The 15,711-nt window shown below is 47.0% G+C and overlaps 1 protein-coding gene across 2 annotated transcripts in view; it reads left to right on the forward strand.

The window, feature by feature from the left end:
* Window positions 1–15,711, forward strand: part of NDRG3 (NDRG family member 3) — a 31,364-nt gene that overhangs the window by 4,565 nt on the left and 11,088 nt on the right. For both annotated transcript variants that reach the window (XM_009483692.2, XM_009483693.2), the window contains 4 exons: window positions 13,468–13,573; window positions 14,276–14,396; window positions 14,892–14,954; window positions 15,285–15,345. In XM_009483692.2, coding sequence (XP_009481967.1) covers window positions 13,468–13,573; window positions 14,276–14,396; window positions 14,892–14,954; window positions 15,285–15,345 — 351 coding nt within the window. The remainder of the gene's footprint in view (window positions 1–13,467; window positions 13,574–14,275; window positions 14,397–14,891; window positions 14,955–15,284; window positions 15,346–15,711) is intronic.

Consider the following 15,711-nt stretch of genomic DNA (forward strand, 5'->3'; position numbering starts at 1 on the left):
TTTGCTGGGCCTGGGTCATGACAAAGCCGTAGCCATTTTCTGGGAGGTTATTCACCGGACAGAGTAGCGTGGAGATGAGCCTGATTGCTCCACTTGCCATAGGAATAATCCTTTTAGAGGAGCGGTTGAACCGCAGGCATCCAAGACAGAGGACACGCTCTTTGTTAGGCGGAGCACAGCACTGAGATTACGTGGTGCATTTTGTAGAGCACAGGCTCGTTTACCATGCCGGATTATCTTGCTGACTTCCCACTCAGCGTGCCGATACGCAGCCAGCGGCTTTTCTTTCTCTTCAGCTGCAGGAGGCTGCTGCGTCTGTAGTGTTCTGCTTAGCACAGGACAGGCTCTCGCTGCTGTATTACACCAGTGGTGCGGCTAGGGGGTAGAGCTGTCAATGTCATCTGGTAGCTTTTAATAAAAGTCTGTTGATGTAGATGATTCCAGAAAACCTTCTGCAAGCCTGTGCAGAACAGGAATATAATAGAGTCCTAAGAAGATAGTTTGTAATTTTTCCATCTCTTGATAGCAGACACTGAAAGTACAACCCATCTGGGCAGGCATATGTCGCTGCACTGCTTTAGCTTGATTCATTGTGAGTTTTAGGGTTATTTTAAAGCCTATAAGTATAAAAATTACTAATCGTAGCACGTTTTAACTTTAGCGTCTAGTCTTAGAAGTGGCAACACTGTTAGGCAATGATTTTTCTGTTTTAATAAAGGTAGATAATGTGTTTAAAACACTTCTCTGTACCATCTTGTCTCCGTCTGTCTTTCTGCATCTTCTTCATTTCTGCCAGAGGTACAGTGTGCTCCCATGCTGGATAGGGAATGGGTAAAAATAGATGCAATGCTTTTGAGTAAGAGCATTAGGGAGTACAGGCACTGCCTATTGGGGCCTGTCTGCCGTGATTGGAAAGAATATAAATACAGTATCTGAGCACATTAGCCTTCACTGCAAATTTTCTACTGACCCAACAAAGCTCTGGGTTCGCCCATGCCCTGCCTGTCTGTGAGCAGGTACGGTCTTCGGAGCTGGAGCAGTGGGAAGGTAAGAAGGAGTCCCTGCAACAGCTGTGCATCGCCTGCCGCCTGTTCGGTCTACGCTTTCCCTCTACAAGCAAAGCCTCTTTGTGCCCTTCTTTAAAGAACACCCCAAATCTGAAGCTGTGCAAGCCCCAAAGAAGCACGGTCCAGCAGCCACCGGCTCGTGTGCTCGGCATGTCGCAGCGCAGTTGTTGTCTCGGCTCCCTGTCTGCCCCAGGGCTGTCGAGCAGCCCCGCAGCCAGGGAGAGGGGCTCCCGGGAGCGCCGGGCCGGGAAGGACGTGCTTGTTGCTTCTCTGTGCTTTGCTTTAGATCAGCAGTGAGCTGGTGGCCATGGCAACAGTTGGGCAGGAGACAAGATGTTCCTTCCAGGAGCCCTCTTGGTAATTCATTTAGAATGTTTTTTTTTAGCAAGAAGTTAACATAGTGTCTCTTGTGACTGTAAATGTTGTCCCAGCCTCACCTTCCTCCAGCATCTCCCTACAAGGTGCGGTTTCAGGGCACACTTGGCTTGGCCCCCCCGTCCTACCTGGAAAGTACCCCCAAGGCCCGGAGTAAGTCTCTGTTTGGAATCTGTGAGAGGATAGATGGTGCGTTGGGTCCTTGGATTCAGTCGCTAATACCAGGAGCAGTGCGTACACTCGGAGGTTGAACTCTTCTGTTGTCCTGTGAAAAATTACTGCTGCTTTTTAATCTGGCAAAGTACGTCCGGCTGCCGCATTCAGGCTGCTGTGAAATTGGTGTGTCTTTATTTAGCGGTGTTTGAGAAGGGGGAATTCGAAGGGAAGAAGTTTGCTAGGGCTTTCGGAGGAAAGGAGATCCTGTTGTGTGAAGAGAGACTTACAAGCACTTAGGCTGAGGCGGGGGTTTAACTTGTCCAGAATTTCACAGGGAGGAATAGCCTTGGGGAAGATCTTGATTTTACAAGAACAAGCACAAACTGGCCACAAATTCATGAAGGCTGATAACTGGACGATCGTTTCCGGTTACAGTGCAGTGAAGTTCTTGATTCAGCTTCTGATAGCAGTAGGATCTGCAAGGGACCTGGCGTGCTTTAAGACAAAATGTAGGGGGTTTGGATATAATCCATCTGTTGTGGTTTAACCCGATAGGCAGCTTATGTTATCTTACGCAGTATATCGTTTGCAGTATGAGAGCACGGCATCAGTGATGCAAGACCTGCATTTCAGACCTTTTTATTTTTCTAATAGTCTCCAAAAAGTTGTTTTAAATGGAGATAAAGCTGTGTGTGGCTTTGCATGGGGCCAACCACATCCTGGGCTGAGCTTGCAAGGCTGCAGCCTGCAGGGCGAGGGAAGGGGGTGCCCCCTGTTAGCACTGGTGGCAACCCTGTTGACAGTGCAGGTCCAGTTTGAGCCCCCCAGTACAAGACGGTGGCATACTGGAGCGAGTCCTGCATTATTTCAGCCTGTGTTATTCTGTGCCCTCGGCCATGAGGTGATTTGCTGCAAGTCCATCCCAGCTCCTTCCAGGACTGACCAGTGCCCCTGCAGAGCTCTGCCTTGGGTACAGCCAGAGCTGTAACGCAGCCGGCCTCAGCGTTTATTCATCCTGTGGTGCCTCTGGACCTCCTTCTGGCTGTAAGCTGGAGTTTCAAAATATTTTCTGCAGTCGATCCATGCTTATGACTGGGAGAAGTGTTTAGTTTAATCCCAGCTCATGAGCATGTTGTTAGTGCTGTCGCTGCTTCTCTGAGTTGTGTGGTGCCAGCACATAGGTTAGGCACGCTGTTTTCTGTAAAGCTTTGGCACGTTACTTTTCAAGGTAACATGCGTATTTAGGGTTTGTCAGATCTTTCCTTCCTTTGGGGAAAATGAGTGATGCCATTATGAATTTCTGTTAATTTCCCAGTGTGTTTGGTTTTAGTTTTGAGTAACTTGCCAGGATCAGATCTGGGCAAGTCAACAGAGTAAGCATCCTCTTGCTTCTGAAACTTGTTACTCTGGGTTAATGTGGTATGAAGAAGCTTTTAGCTTTTCTGATACAGCTGACTTTCAGATACAGGTGCCCTGGTTTTCTTAAACTGTTCATCTACAAGCAACCACAATTAACCTTGACAAACAACAGGTTGCCTGGGCATCAGTTGAAACAACCCCCACATAATCTGATAACCGTTTGCAATGGAGATAAAAAGGAGAGCTAGCATGGTGGCTTAGGGGTCTTTATCAGTATGAATCTAGGTTACTTTCAGAAATAAAATTTATTAACCTAAATCTGAGACCTACATTTTACTTGAAAGCTGTATGAACCCTAATGAAATCTAGGCTTGGCGGCTTCTAATGTTCGCAGGCAGATGGTGGATCAAATGGTCTGGGTTGCTGATGGACAGATGGTGTGGCGACCTACACACTTACTAGAGCTGTGCTTGTGCTTTTATTATTACCTGCACACCCTCTTCAGCTGCTTTGAGAAGTAGGTGTTCTGTGTTAGTCTAAATCTCTCCCCTTTTTCCAGGTGACTTGCTTTAAATACCAATGAAGGAATATGCTGATATATTTTTAAAACTATCCAAATAAATCTGCATTATGTTTCAGTCTGACGTAAGCTAGCATTTGATCTGATGTGTAGCTAGTACTTCCCCTCCGCTGCCTCCCACCCACGTGAAGGGAGGGAAGTGGTTTGCTCTCCAGCACACACCGTGCTCAGCAGGACCTGGGGTGTGGAGATGGCTCTGGGATTTGGCAGAGTATTTGCATAAAGCGCACAAGGTAGGGAAGAGGTGGGAATAAGTACATCCAGGACATGCAGAGTTCAGCTGAAACGGAGAAGACAAGACGTGCATAAACCCATGGAGGAAAGAAATTAAAGTTTCCCTGTACAAAAACTTGCTATGCGTTGCTGGAATTAATTGAAAATGTAGTTACTTGATGTTGCCTGTGCCCAGAGTAAAACACAGCAAAATGTTTGAAGAGTTAATGACAGACCACAAGGAGGAATCTTTTGCTGCTTTTTTTTCTACTGAAAGTATAACTTTTCAGTAAGCCCATGTTTTTACTGATTCAGTTTTGGAGAAGTTCTTCCACAAATATGTTTGTTTGAAGCTTTTTAATCTGCATTTTTAAAAGTGTGCTTATCTTTGCCCTGTCTCTTTGCTTTATTTTTGCTTGCTGTGCAGTAGGAGATGGTATTCTGCTATTGAGAGGTTATTGAAATATCCCATCATGTGCATTTGCTGATGTCATAGATGTTGAATCGAAACTGTGTTCCTTTTTTAATGAAACCATTAAAGCCAGCTTGTGATTGCTACACAGTGGTGTTGAATACAATATGCTTTAAAGCGTCTTCTGTTTATTGTAACGAAATAACATGAAACGTTAGCACTTTGAGGAAGGGTTTGCTTCTCTGTATGAATAACAGGGGAGCTGTTCTCACCAGCATTGAAACGTTTTGTCTTGGATGTTGAGGACCATTGTTCTTCGGATTTGTACAATGAGTTCTTTTGTCCTTTTGTTCAAAGTGCTACAGTGAAATTAATTACAGCACAGAAGATGTTTTGATCTAGAAAGCAAGTTTTTTAAATGCCTACTAAATTAGGAGCTGCCCCTAATCTTATTAAAACTAGTGTCACCACTGAAGTACTGGTTTTGACTTCTGCTGACATCCCAGCAACAAATACTGTAAAGCTAAAAATTATTAAAAGTGGAATTTTACTTCGGAATTTGTTTTTTCACTCTTCTTGGGGAGCTCTTCCTCTGATTCTTCCCATCACTGGCTTTCCATCTAAAACCTCTGTTTTCTGGAAAACTGCAGTGTTGAGTTCTGGAGAGCTTTTGCTAGCTGGACTTGGACTGAAACATGATTTTTATTTTTAAACATATAAGCACAATCCTTCCATGGGGTTTACTTAAACGTTACTTTTGCTTTCTGTATGCTTGTGACAACAGTGTGCTAAAGAGGCTGATTATGCAGATGTGGTATTTGAAGTTCCTGTGCTTTTTTCGTTCTTGTCAGTGGGTTCTTACTGCAAAGCAAATGTATGCGCCTTAGGTTGAGAAAGGGATTTGCCTCCTTCCTGCCTTCAGAAAAATGAATGGTGCCTTTCCACTAACAGTGACTGATCTGTTTCCATTACGCAGCACCCGCTAATGGAATTTCAGAGCAGCTAATGAGTAATTGCAATACTCGTTATAACTCAGTGCAGTTAGACTCAGTTCTAGTTCCCAGGGACATTGAAGGTTTGGAGACACAGAACATGGCCCTGCTTTCTTTTCTTCAGGGGGTGTTAAGATGTTCATAGTCTTCAGCAAGGTGCTGAAATGTGTTTTGGCACATCGTGTCAGCAGATGGACTGTCCTGGGCTGGAAACAGGGCCCCTGGCCTATCTTCCAAGTTGCCTTTAGGGGTTAAGATGATCTGGGGTGCAGCGGTCACACAAAATATTTTTAGACTTGCTCTGTGTATTAGCACGTTCAGATCTTCCTTGTGCAGGCTTGAGGTTTGCAAAGGCTGCGTGTCTGCAGGTTGTGGTACCTTGAGCCCACTGCCCAGGGGATGGAAGAGCACTGGAGGCATCAACCTCTTCCATTTGCAGCCCATGGGGAAGGCCACAACCTGATACTCTGCTGACTCAAAATAGTGCTGCGGAGTGCTGGAAAACACCAACCCCCTGCCAGACTTGTGCAGAAGAGAGCTGATCTGCAAGTGGTTTACGTCACCCTGAACTACTACAGACCTGGGCAGGTCCCATTTCCTGCACTAGCTGGGGAAGGGGGGATTTACTCTTAGAGCAGGAGTAAGAAGCATCACGTATTCCTGCGTCGGCGCTGGGTGCCTTGCTCGTGACATTGGGCACTTGGCTGGAGTGCAAGACACTGTTGTGTCTTTACAAAGTTGTGGCTTTGACTGCTTCTTGTAATGCATGGGCAGGGCAGGAGATGGAGGAGTACATCTTGCTCCATCTGCAACATGTAGGTGTTGTTACTAATTGCTTATCAGTCTGAACGTGTGGTTGTAGGGGTTCGTGATCTCTGATGTGGGAGCACAAAGCCAACCCATCAGCTGTACTTCTGCTGTAGGTTACTTCAGTTCACTTGGCTGGAGCCGGTACCTGTTCTCTAGCAGAACCGGTGTTTTGGAGGCGACTTGCCCTTTCTCTCTGGCTGACACGGAGCATTAGAAAGGCTTAGAGGTACACGCTAGGTCTGCCCTTCAGCGTCAGGTGCCTTTGGAACAGGAGCACACAGAAGCTTGTTTGTATATGCAGTAGGTTGGGGAGAGCCCAGCAGCACCTTTGTCTCCCGAGGCTTTTGTGTTTGTGTAGCCAGAGCACGCACCTCCTGCTGCTGCTGCTCTTCATTCTCACCCAGCGTTCTTCTAATTTAAGACTTAATTCAATTACACGAAGTACTAGAAACCATCACCTGCTTGCGTAGATCATATTGTGTTTTCTATTAATAAATTTCTGCTCTGTATGGAAACGAATAATTTAGTTCAAGATGTTGCTTTAAATGAGATTTAGGCTTGCTTCCTACGCAGCCGTCTCCTTCAGCTCTACTATTTCCAAAATAATTTTGTACAGAGAGGACGTGGTAAGCACTTACCTACCGACTGCATTCGGCTCTGTGGTACTGTAATGGTAAGAGTTATCAGATGGTGATGTTTTACAGTCTTATAATATTTTTTTCTTAGCTTATAGGCATAGTGGTGGTGTTTTGGTAATGTGTAGAAATTTGAGGGCAGCTGTTGCAAAGAGCAAGACGATGGAATCTCTACTTTAATCTCTCCACAGTTAATAGCTGTGATGGGTTGCCCGAGCAGCATGCGGCAATCGTTTTCCACCTTTGCCAAGACTGGCAAAGATGACACAAAGTAAATGATAGCTGTAGCTGCAGCGTCACTGAAAAGGGGGGGGAAACCTGACCTGAGTAATCTGCGTCTCCTCCGCCTCACAGCAAAGCAGCAGTGGTGGTTTTCTTTGCCTTAGCTGAACCAGGACCTGAGTGTCCTTAAGCTGAATGGTTTTTGGGATGTTTCTAGCCCTCTACTAGTACAGACATTTGACAAGCTTGAGCAGAATGTGAGCAACAGAGACCTTGCTGCTCTGTGTTCTGACAATTTGAACTTTCAAAAAGAAAAAAAAAAAAATTGAAGGGATTTCACAGATGTGTTCTTTATTGTCGGTCTCCAAATGAAATAAATTCTCAGTTTTTCCAGGGAATTAATTTTGAACTTTGAGCAGCTTCACATTGGGAGTAAAACTCATCTGGTAATGCCAAAAAAAGAACAAATCAGTTGTGAAAAGCACTAGTAATACAAATTCTCATCATTAATCATTCCCACTGTGAAACAAATGGTTTACTTCAGGCTTTAATAACTTTTAAAACTTAAGCTCCGGATCACCCTGTGACCTGGAGCTGAGGGAGTGTGGCTGGAATTCGTACTGCTGCAGTCCGGCACCCAGGTACCTGTTTGCTGCCGGGAGTCTCTGGAGCTCAAGGCATTAGCACCTCTGGAGCTGCTGTTGTGTGCCTCCTTCCCTCACTTGGAAATGTTTTTTCTTAATATGGGAAATTTCTGTGGCACTTGTCAGTGGCACTGTCATCGCTTCCCTTTCTGGACAAAGACAGAGGGTGGCAGTCAGAGATGGTTCCCCCATTTGAACCTTTTGCCACCTGGGCGTGCGCCCACGTCTTCCCACAGTCGGTCCCGCAGTAAATTTAGACCTTGGCGGTCATAGCTGGGTGTGTGTTTTCCTCCTCAGTTTAAGAATCATTCAAAGATGGTAAGGCCAAATAGGATAATGTCCCAGTTGAGTCTGACATTCTGCAAATCCCCAGCAAGGAATACCTCCCAGCTGTTCTTGCTTGTGTTTAATCTCAAATGTTTTAAAGCTGCGGTTGGGTTGTGTCTTATCACCTTCCGGTGTCTGAGCCTTTATGGTTCACACACATCTCATTTTGTGAAGTGCAGGTCTCTCTGACTGAAAGCAGTGATTCTCAGGAGCTGGGGCCATAAGGCATATAGCAAAAATCACAGGCTTTCAGAGAGGGTCAGTAGCATTGGTGGCCTTTCTCTGGCTGCTATCTGTTCTTCTGCCCAACCCCTACCTGAGAGTATATCTTAACAGTATAGCCAAGGCAAGTCAGCGCCTCTGCCACCGTGTGTGCACTCCCAGTGCTTACCTTCCATCCGGATGAGGGATCCTATAGCTGCAGGGTCAGTTGCTTTGGTTTCCCAGTGTAGTAAGACAGCGAACCCGGCCCTGCACTCCCGCTTGCAGGTTTCCATGAGACCATCAACTCGCTGGACGTGGGGCAGGGCAGAGGGACAAGAGAAGCACTCTTCGATGGCGCTTCATCATCAAGTCAGCCAATCTGCAACAAGAAGTTGCACCCAAAATATCAGTTTTATTTTGTTTCTGCCAGTGGTTATTGTATTCTTGTCTGAGATCACAGAAGAGGTCTGAGGTCCCTCTTGGTGGACACTGGTAGTGGAACACTAATACTTGCATACAGTGTACAGGAAGGAGAGGGTAGATGCAGGTGATGGTAGAGGATGCAGGTGGGTGTTAAAGAAAGCTTGTTGATCTGATTTGGCTTTAATTAATGTCAGTGAATAACTTAGATCCCCCTTAGACTGAAATCTCGGGCCTAAATAAGAAATTTATGTTTTGTCTGTAATTGTGTGAGCCCAAGATGGTGATCAGAGAAGCTACAAGGCTGGGAGACAGGACAAGGGTAGGAAGCTTCAGCTGCCCTGTGTCAGTTCGACAGATGCGGCTGTGGGACATGACACCAGTACTCCATTTTAGCTGCAAACTTCTGTGAAGCAACAAGTTAGGGAGCCCCAGGGAGGAGAAGCCATCATTGACGTGATTCTGAGAAGGGCAGAGAAATGTGTTCAAAACGTTGTCTTCAAAGAGCTGCTCTGTGATGGGAACCGTAATGTGCTCCAGGTCAATGTTCTTGGGAAAAAGAAAAAAAAAAAAAAACAAACCATAGAAAACTTCACTGGCTTTGCACTGAAAGTTCAAAACAAGAACTGCAGAGAAATGGAGAAGCTTATTGAAAATAAGCTAAGCAGAGAGCAAATGCCCACCATCTATCACAGCAGACATGAGAAATGGTGCAGGGAAGCCAGCATGACTAAACAGAGGGGCATGGAGGCTATTGAAAACAAAAAGGCATTTTTCAAAAAGCTGGAGAAAATGGAAAAGGTTATAAACTCTAGGAGATTAAATATATGAACAGAGCAAAGCAGGCAAAAGGGGATTTTGAGAGATGACTTGCAAAGGAGGTAAAAAATAATAGTCCTGTTTCAAACCTATCAGAAATGGAACCATGTGAGAGAGTTTGGAGAGTGCTCAGGCTCTGAAAGGAGGACTCAAGAAAGATCTAGCCATAGCAGAAAAACTAAATATAATTATTTCTGCATGCAGGCTTGCCATGGAGCAGCTCACAGAGGTTACCGTGCTGGAGTGCTCTTTATGGGGAGTCAGCAGAGACCCTGCCTTAAACCACAGTGCCTATTGCAGAGGCTGTAAAAGAGCTAAAATATATGCTTTTATAGCAAGTTGCCAGGACTGGATGTATCAACCCAGGAGTTTTAAATGAGTTTAAGGATGAAATAGTTGAGTTGTTAAGTGAGAGGTTATGCTCCTCTGTTGAAGCTGCTGTGGTGCCGAAGGACTGAAGTGCTTCACCTGTAACACAATTTTTAAAACAAATCCCAGAGGAGTTACGGGGATTCACTGACCTGCTGTACCAGACAGACTGATAAAACTAGCAAGGCGTATAGTGGGTGAATTATATGGATAAATATTGGGAAAGGGTCAGCGTAGTTTCTGTAAAGGGAAGAAGTCCTGCTCTGCAGAGCTGTTGGAGTTCTTCGAAGAGGTCAGTAACTGTGTAAGTAAAGGCAATTCGGTTGATGCAGCCTACTTGGATTTCCAAAAGACAAGACCCCTTACCAAAAGGGGTCCTAAGACATATGTCCCAAGGGGCTTAAGTGGCCATGAGGTCATGAGGTCCTTTCATGGGTGAAATATTGATTTAAAAAAAAAAAAAGCAGTTATTTTCACAGCTGTTTGAGATCACTAGAGGAGCACCTTAGAGATCTGTGTTAGGACCTGTGCTGCTTAAATCTGCTCTTAAATGATCTGGAAAAAGTGATGGAAGGTAAAACGGCAAACTTTATCTGCCTTTGGGTGAAGATAAAGTGTGATGCGCATTGCATAAAACCATCCTACAGTGGAATATTAGAGGGCGGGCTCAGAACTGATGATAACCCAGAGGCGTAAGACCTTAACATTGCAAGAGATGAGTGAAAATGTCATCCCAGGGCTCATGGCTTTCAACAAAGCAAATCAATTCTTGTTTATCAAGAGCAGAGAACAAAGCAACCTCATTGTGCTACTGTGTAAATCCACAACACACCCACATGTTCGATGTACTGCCAGCCCCCTTGTCTCAGAAAGGGCAGAGCACGATGGAGCAGTTTTGGAGAACAGAGGTACGGTCAAAAAAAAGCTGCTGTACCAGGACTGGCCAGATATTCCGGAGCACATCAGCCCAGATGTGAAGGAGAATCGCAACAAGCTGTTAGGTCACCGCTGCTCTCACCCATGCCCTGAGGGAGCGGCCAGTTTTTGAAGCCATAGTTCCCAGCTTATTTGAGTTGATCAATAGTAGCTGCCTGCGCAGGACTCGTGTCTCGGCTCCGTCTCCCCGGCAGCACGCCGCTGTTCGGCATGCGTGCGTCACCAGCTTTGCGCCTGCGGCCAGCGAGAGCAGGCTGCCAGCAACAAGGCTGCCTCTGCTGTTGAGTTCCCATTTGCAGCAGGTTGTCTGCAGCTGCTGTTTATTTTTTACCTACTGTACAAATGAGGGCAGAAGATAAAATCTCTTCAGAGAAACCTCTGATAAAGTTTCCAGTCCCTAAGTGAAAATTAAATTTTGTCAAGCTTTTCAAAACACAACTGCAGATCATCATCTTCTTTCGTATTTATCTTCCTTATTTCACAGTCCTCCCAGGAGGAGGATTTACACCTTGCCTGGGAACAAGCAAGAGACAAAAGAAATAACCTGAAGCACTCCCAGTCTAAGGCTTTGTCACTGTACAGGGCAGAGGGAGAGGTTTGCAGATTTAGCATCTTAAATTTTTTAAAGTGCTGCTCACTGAGACTTGTTAAAGATGGGATTTCTCAAGTTGCTTCCATCTTCAGTGGATGTTCCCTGTATTTGAATCACTAATGTGATTGAAGGAGTAGCAAGGTGAGTACTCTTCAGATTGGGCTGGTGCCCAGTGATGACATGGAAAAACTCTTCTCGACAAACTGTCTCATTTCCCCAAATCGCAGTTTACACAGTCTGCAAAGTTAAAGTAAGTGGGAGAGCAAGGATTGATTTTTAGCTCAAGGAAACTCTCTTCCTTCCCTACTAGAGAGCTAAGACCCAAGCTCAACTTCGGAAAACAAAAATGCAGGGTGTTGCAATATGAAGCACATTGAGGTGCTTGAACAGAAGCTCTGAAGAGAGGTGGGTGTTTCTGTTTCCAGTACCTTGTCCAGAATTCTACCTAGTGGAAGCACGTGTGACCTTAGCAGTAAGTTTGAATGTAATTCCAGAAAAGGCACAGTATTGCTGACTTCTTTTAATACCATCAGCTCTTTTGTTGATTTCTGTGCTTTTCTCACTGTTGGCTCAGTTTGGGATTTGTGCTTCTGTTTGATAGTCGACCTTTCGCTGCTGCTTATAAAACCCTCCCTAGTCCTCTGGAGGTGCAGCTTTGTGAGATGTGAGTCAGTGTAACCGGCCTCGTGCTCAGGGCAGGGTTATTTCTTCTGCCACCCCATGCATTCCCCTTGGGCTCTGAGCCAGAACTAGCATTTGCCAGACCTCTCTGTGAGCTTCTTAACTCATTGGCCTGGCAGAAATCTAACAAAGAAAGATTAAAAAAAAAACAAACAAGGCAGCTGGATAGTTTCCTGCCAGGTCAGTGAGTTAAAGCTGCTTATGGAAGAGGCTAACAACTGCCAGAGCTGGCAGAGAGACCTGCTTTTAATGGCAGTCAGCCACTTGGTTAGCTCGGATGCGTAGGGAAGTGCAGCCAGGGGTTGCAAGCTCCGGTTGCTTTGGCACTCGCCGGACTCTTCCGTGAGTTTGCTGTGCTTTGCCATTTCAGCTGCGTGCACTGCCAGTCGCCACCCTCGGCCTCATCCAAAAGTTGCCAGTTTTGTTAAAGGACTCCTTAACACCTGCGAACTTGGAGAACACTAAACTGAGGGCCACTGCTACGGCTGCATGACATGTCCTGCTGGAGTAGAAAACAGGACTTTGCCCTGCTTAGCTGAGAAGACAGGCAAGGGGCAGAGCCTGGCAGTTTCCCAGAGGCTCAGGAGATGGAGGCTGTGCCCTGGGCTTCCTTATGAACCCTTGCACAAAAACTGCTCCACTGATACCCAGCTGGAAACCAGCATAACCTCCCGTGTCTGTGCCAGCTGCTGGAGGAGCCTAAGGGTGTGTTACTGTCACATTACCAAACCTGGTATCAGTGAGAAGCAGCGTTCGGTTAAGGCACAGTGCTCAACCTTCCTTGGGGTGACAAGTCAGGGCTTGTGGGCCAAGCTGCAGCGAACATTACTGCAGCGAACATTAATGCAGCAGTGTGGTGAAGGTCTGATGGGCTCTTGGCCAAATGGCCAGGGTGGGTCTGTAGTAGACAGGCAGCCCAGGACAGCAGGTACGTGTGGTCTGTGTCTTTCAGTTTTAATGCTGTTGAAGAGAAAAGCTGCCACCCGCTCCCCTGTGGATGGGAACAACCTCCCAGGCAGCCAGTGATTGGATCTGTGGAGCTTGGGTCTCTTTGCTGTTCCAGCCGTCTGCCTGCTCTGTGTTGTCGTGCTGTTTCCAAAACACTCTGGTCCATGGTCCCCAGGGGCTGGGGCTGCTGCCAGTCTCTCGGACGTTGCTGTGTCCCCTTGCATCAGCTTGCCTGCAGACAGGACGTTCCATGGGGTGTGGGTTGGAGGCATGCTGAAAAGAGAATTGTGGGCTGGTGGGTGGGAGGGAGAGGGATGTCAGCTGGGGAGCGAGGGGTTGGCTGTAGGAGTGAAGCTGCATTCGTGGTGCCATGAACCCCTAGAGATGGATGGACACGTGACACCCTGGGTGTCTTAGGTTATGGTGCAGCAACGTCACTAAAGGCCATTGAAATGGCATCTTGGTCACAGGAAGACACAGCCCCAAACCCTTCACATGTCTGTACAAAAGCAACCTGCTTTTGGCAGTGGCTGGACAGAGAGATTTGACAGGGTTGCAGATTGCAAGAGCTGTACTGAGCCACCAGCTGTGGATAGGAGAGCAATGTTAAAGTGTGGATGAAGCCCTTGCTGCTGTCCCTCAGTTAGGGTTCCCTGTAGTGCAGGCAGCACATGCATCACTGAGGCTGCTTCTTCTCTCTCTGCAGGAACATGACATTGAGACAGCTTTCGGAGTGGTCCATGTCACCATGCGGGGCGCACCCAAGGGGAACAGACCTGTCATCCTCACATACCATGACATTGGCCTCAACCGTAAGCCCTTGCATTCCCAGGACCCTGAAAAAGTGGTTGTTCATGGTATTTGCTTTTGATTGTGGGGACCAGTGGGACTGTCCTGGAGCTGAGATGGGACAGGTCATTCCAGGCTAAAAAGATAAAGGTCTGCAGGAGAGAGAGCATGTGGCACACCCCTGTCCATTCCAACAGCCCTTGAAAGGTAGGGCCAAGGTGCAAAAGTGGAAATAGGTCCACCCACCACACTGTAGTGCTCTAGCGGACTTGTTGCACTGCGTGATAGAGCTGCCGCAAGGCATCCGTTCCCTGGATGCTGGGCAGGTGAGTAAGTCCCTTCTGCAAGGCTGCAGATGTAGTGTAATGTTTGTAGCGGGCTCAGTTGTGCTTTCCACATGTCTTTCCACCCAACATGGACTATTATGTTCACACACGTGCTCCTTGGTATGTACTGTGAGTACCCAAGTGCTGCAGGGCCCTATTTTCCTGGGCATGCTTGCTGGGTTGTCGGTCTGCCTGCCCTCCAGTCATGGCAGTTACTTTGCTAGGACTTGCTGCTGCGTTGCAGTCAGTGGGGCACAGCAGCGTGCGTCGCCCAGCATCCACTGCCCTGCAGACTCAGCAGGGAGGGTGGGCTCATGCAGGTGTGTGCCGTGGTGTTTGGAGGGTGGATCGCAATAAAGCTTCAGGAAATGTCTCATTTCTCTTTTTTTGTTGTTGCAGACAAATCCTGTTTTAATGCATTCTTTAACTTTGAAGACATGCAAGAGATCACTCAGCATTTTGCTGTGTGCCACGTGGATGCACCAGGCCAGCAGGAAGGAGCCCCCCCATTCCCAACTGGGTAAGAGCTCTGCAGAGACCCTCGTTGTTCCAGGTGTGGTCTGGACTGAGGTAGCACCCAGTTTAAGCCAGCTGGGATTGCTAGCCTGAGTGTAGTGGGAGGCAGCTTTCAGGAGCAGAGGAAATGGGAAGATGAGGAGGCTTCCCAAGGGGCATTCAGGGAAGTCTTCTATTCCTGAGGCATGGGTAAAGCCCTCACTAGCTTTCTGACTTGAGCATGAGCCCAGCACACTGCAGTCTAGCTGGCATTCCTTGTTCAATCTGTCTGTCCTCCCACAGAAGTCTGACTGCCCAAAAAACCAAAGCTCTGTGTTAGTCTTGCTCTGAGGGGTGGCATCCATGCAGTTGGCTGGAATATACAGTACCGTTGCAAAATAATCGCTATGCACATGCCTGTCAGATGTTCCTCGTCTCTCCTACCTTGGGTAGAACTGGACGGTAACCTCTGTCAAGCTGTATTTGGAAGTGCTTTGATTTCAGTCTCTTTGGTTTTCAGGTACCAGTATCCCAGTATGGATGAACTGGCTGAAATGCTTCCCGCTGTTCTGACGCATCTGAAGTAAGTCTCTGAAAGGAAACGGGGTGAGTCAGCTGGATACAGCCATTCCAGCACCTACCTCTGTCTCTGCTTGCAATATCTGATATGCTCACCGAGTTGTCCCAAGAGGCCTGAGCATCTCCTAACCTGTGTAACCCTGTCTGATTGTTATGCTGGGAACATTGTCTGCCACATGAGGCAATTTATGGCTGCTGCGTCATTGCTGGATCATTTTGAAAATGAACCAGAAGTCAACAGCTGGATGCAGAGAGGGGAAAGGCTTTGCCTCTAGAGATGTTTCAGCTGTGAGCTTAAGTTAGCCTTGCTGATTGTGAAATGCCTATATTTCAGCCTGAAAAGCTTCATTGGGATTGGACTGGGAGCTGGTGCTTATGTCCTCAGCAGGTGTGCAGTAAGTATCTCTTCATTTCCTTGTGACTTATAGGAGCTGTGGTCTTCCACTCATCAGACAGACCATTTGTGGGGCACCGGCAAAGTAGCAGTAATTACAGTAGGCCTGCAGGGAGCCATGTGAGAGCTACTTTGCATCCAGATGGTTAAATTGGAGCAGCCGAGGCTACTCTGAAGCTATGCCAGACGTGGAAAGATTGTAATGTGATGCCTTTGAGTCAGCAGAGCCCATCCTGACTGCTAGGAATATCCAGCCTCGTGTCTTCACAAAGACTGGCTGCATTACTGTATGCTGTTTCCAGTGCTTGTGACACCAAACAATTGATTCAGTGATGTGCTGTGAACCAGCACTGATGAGGAATGTGCT

Source organism: Pelecanus crispus, chromosome 14 (assembly GCF_030463565.1).
Source record: "Pelecanus crispus isolate bPelCri1 chromosome 14, bPelCri1.pri, whole genome shotgun sequence".
NCBI classification, from domain to species: domain Eukaryota; kingdom Metazoa; phylum Chordata; class Aves; order Pelecaniformes; family Pelecanidae; genus Pelecanus; species Pelecanus crispus.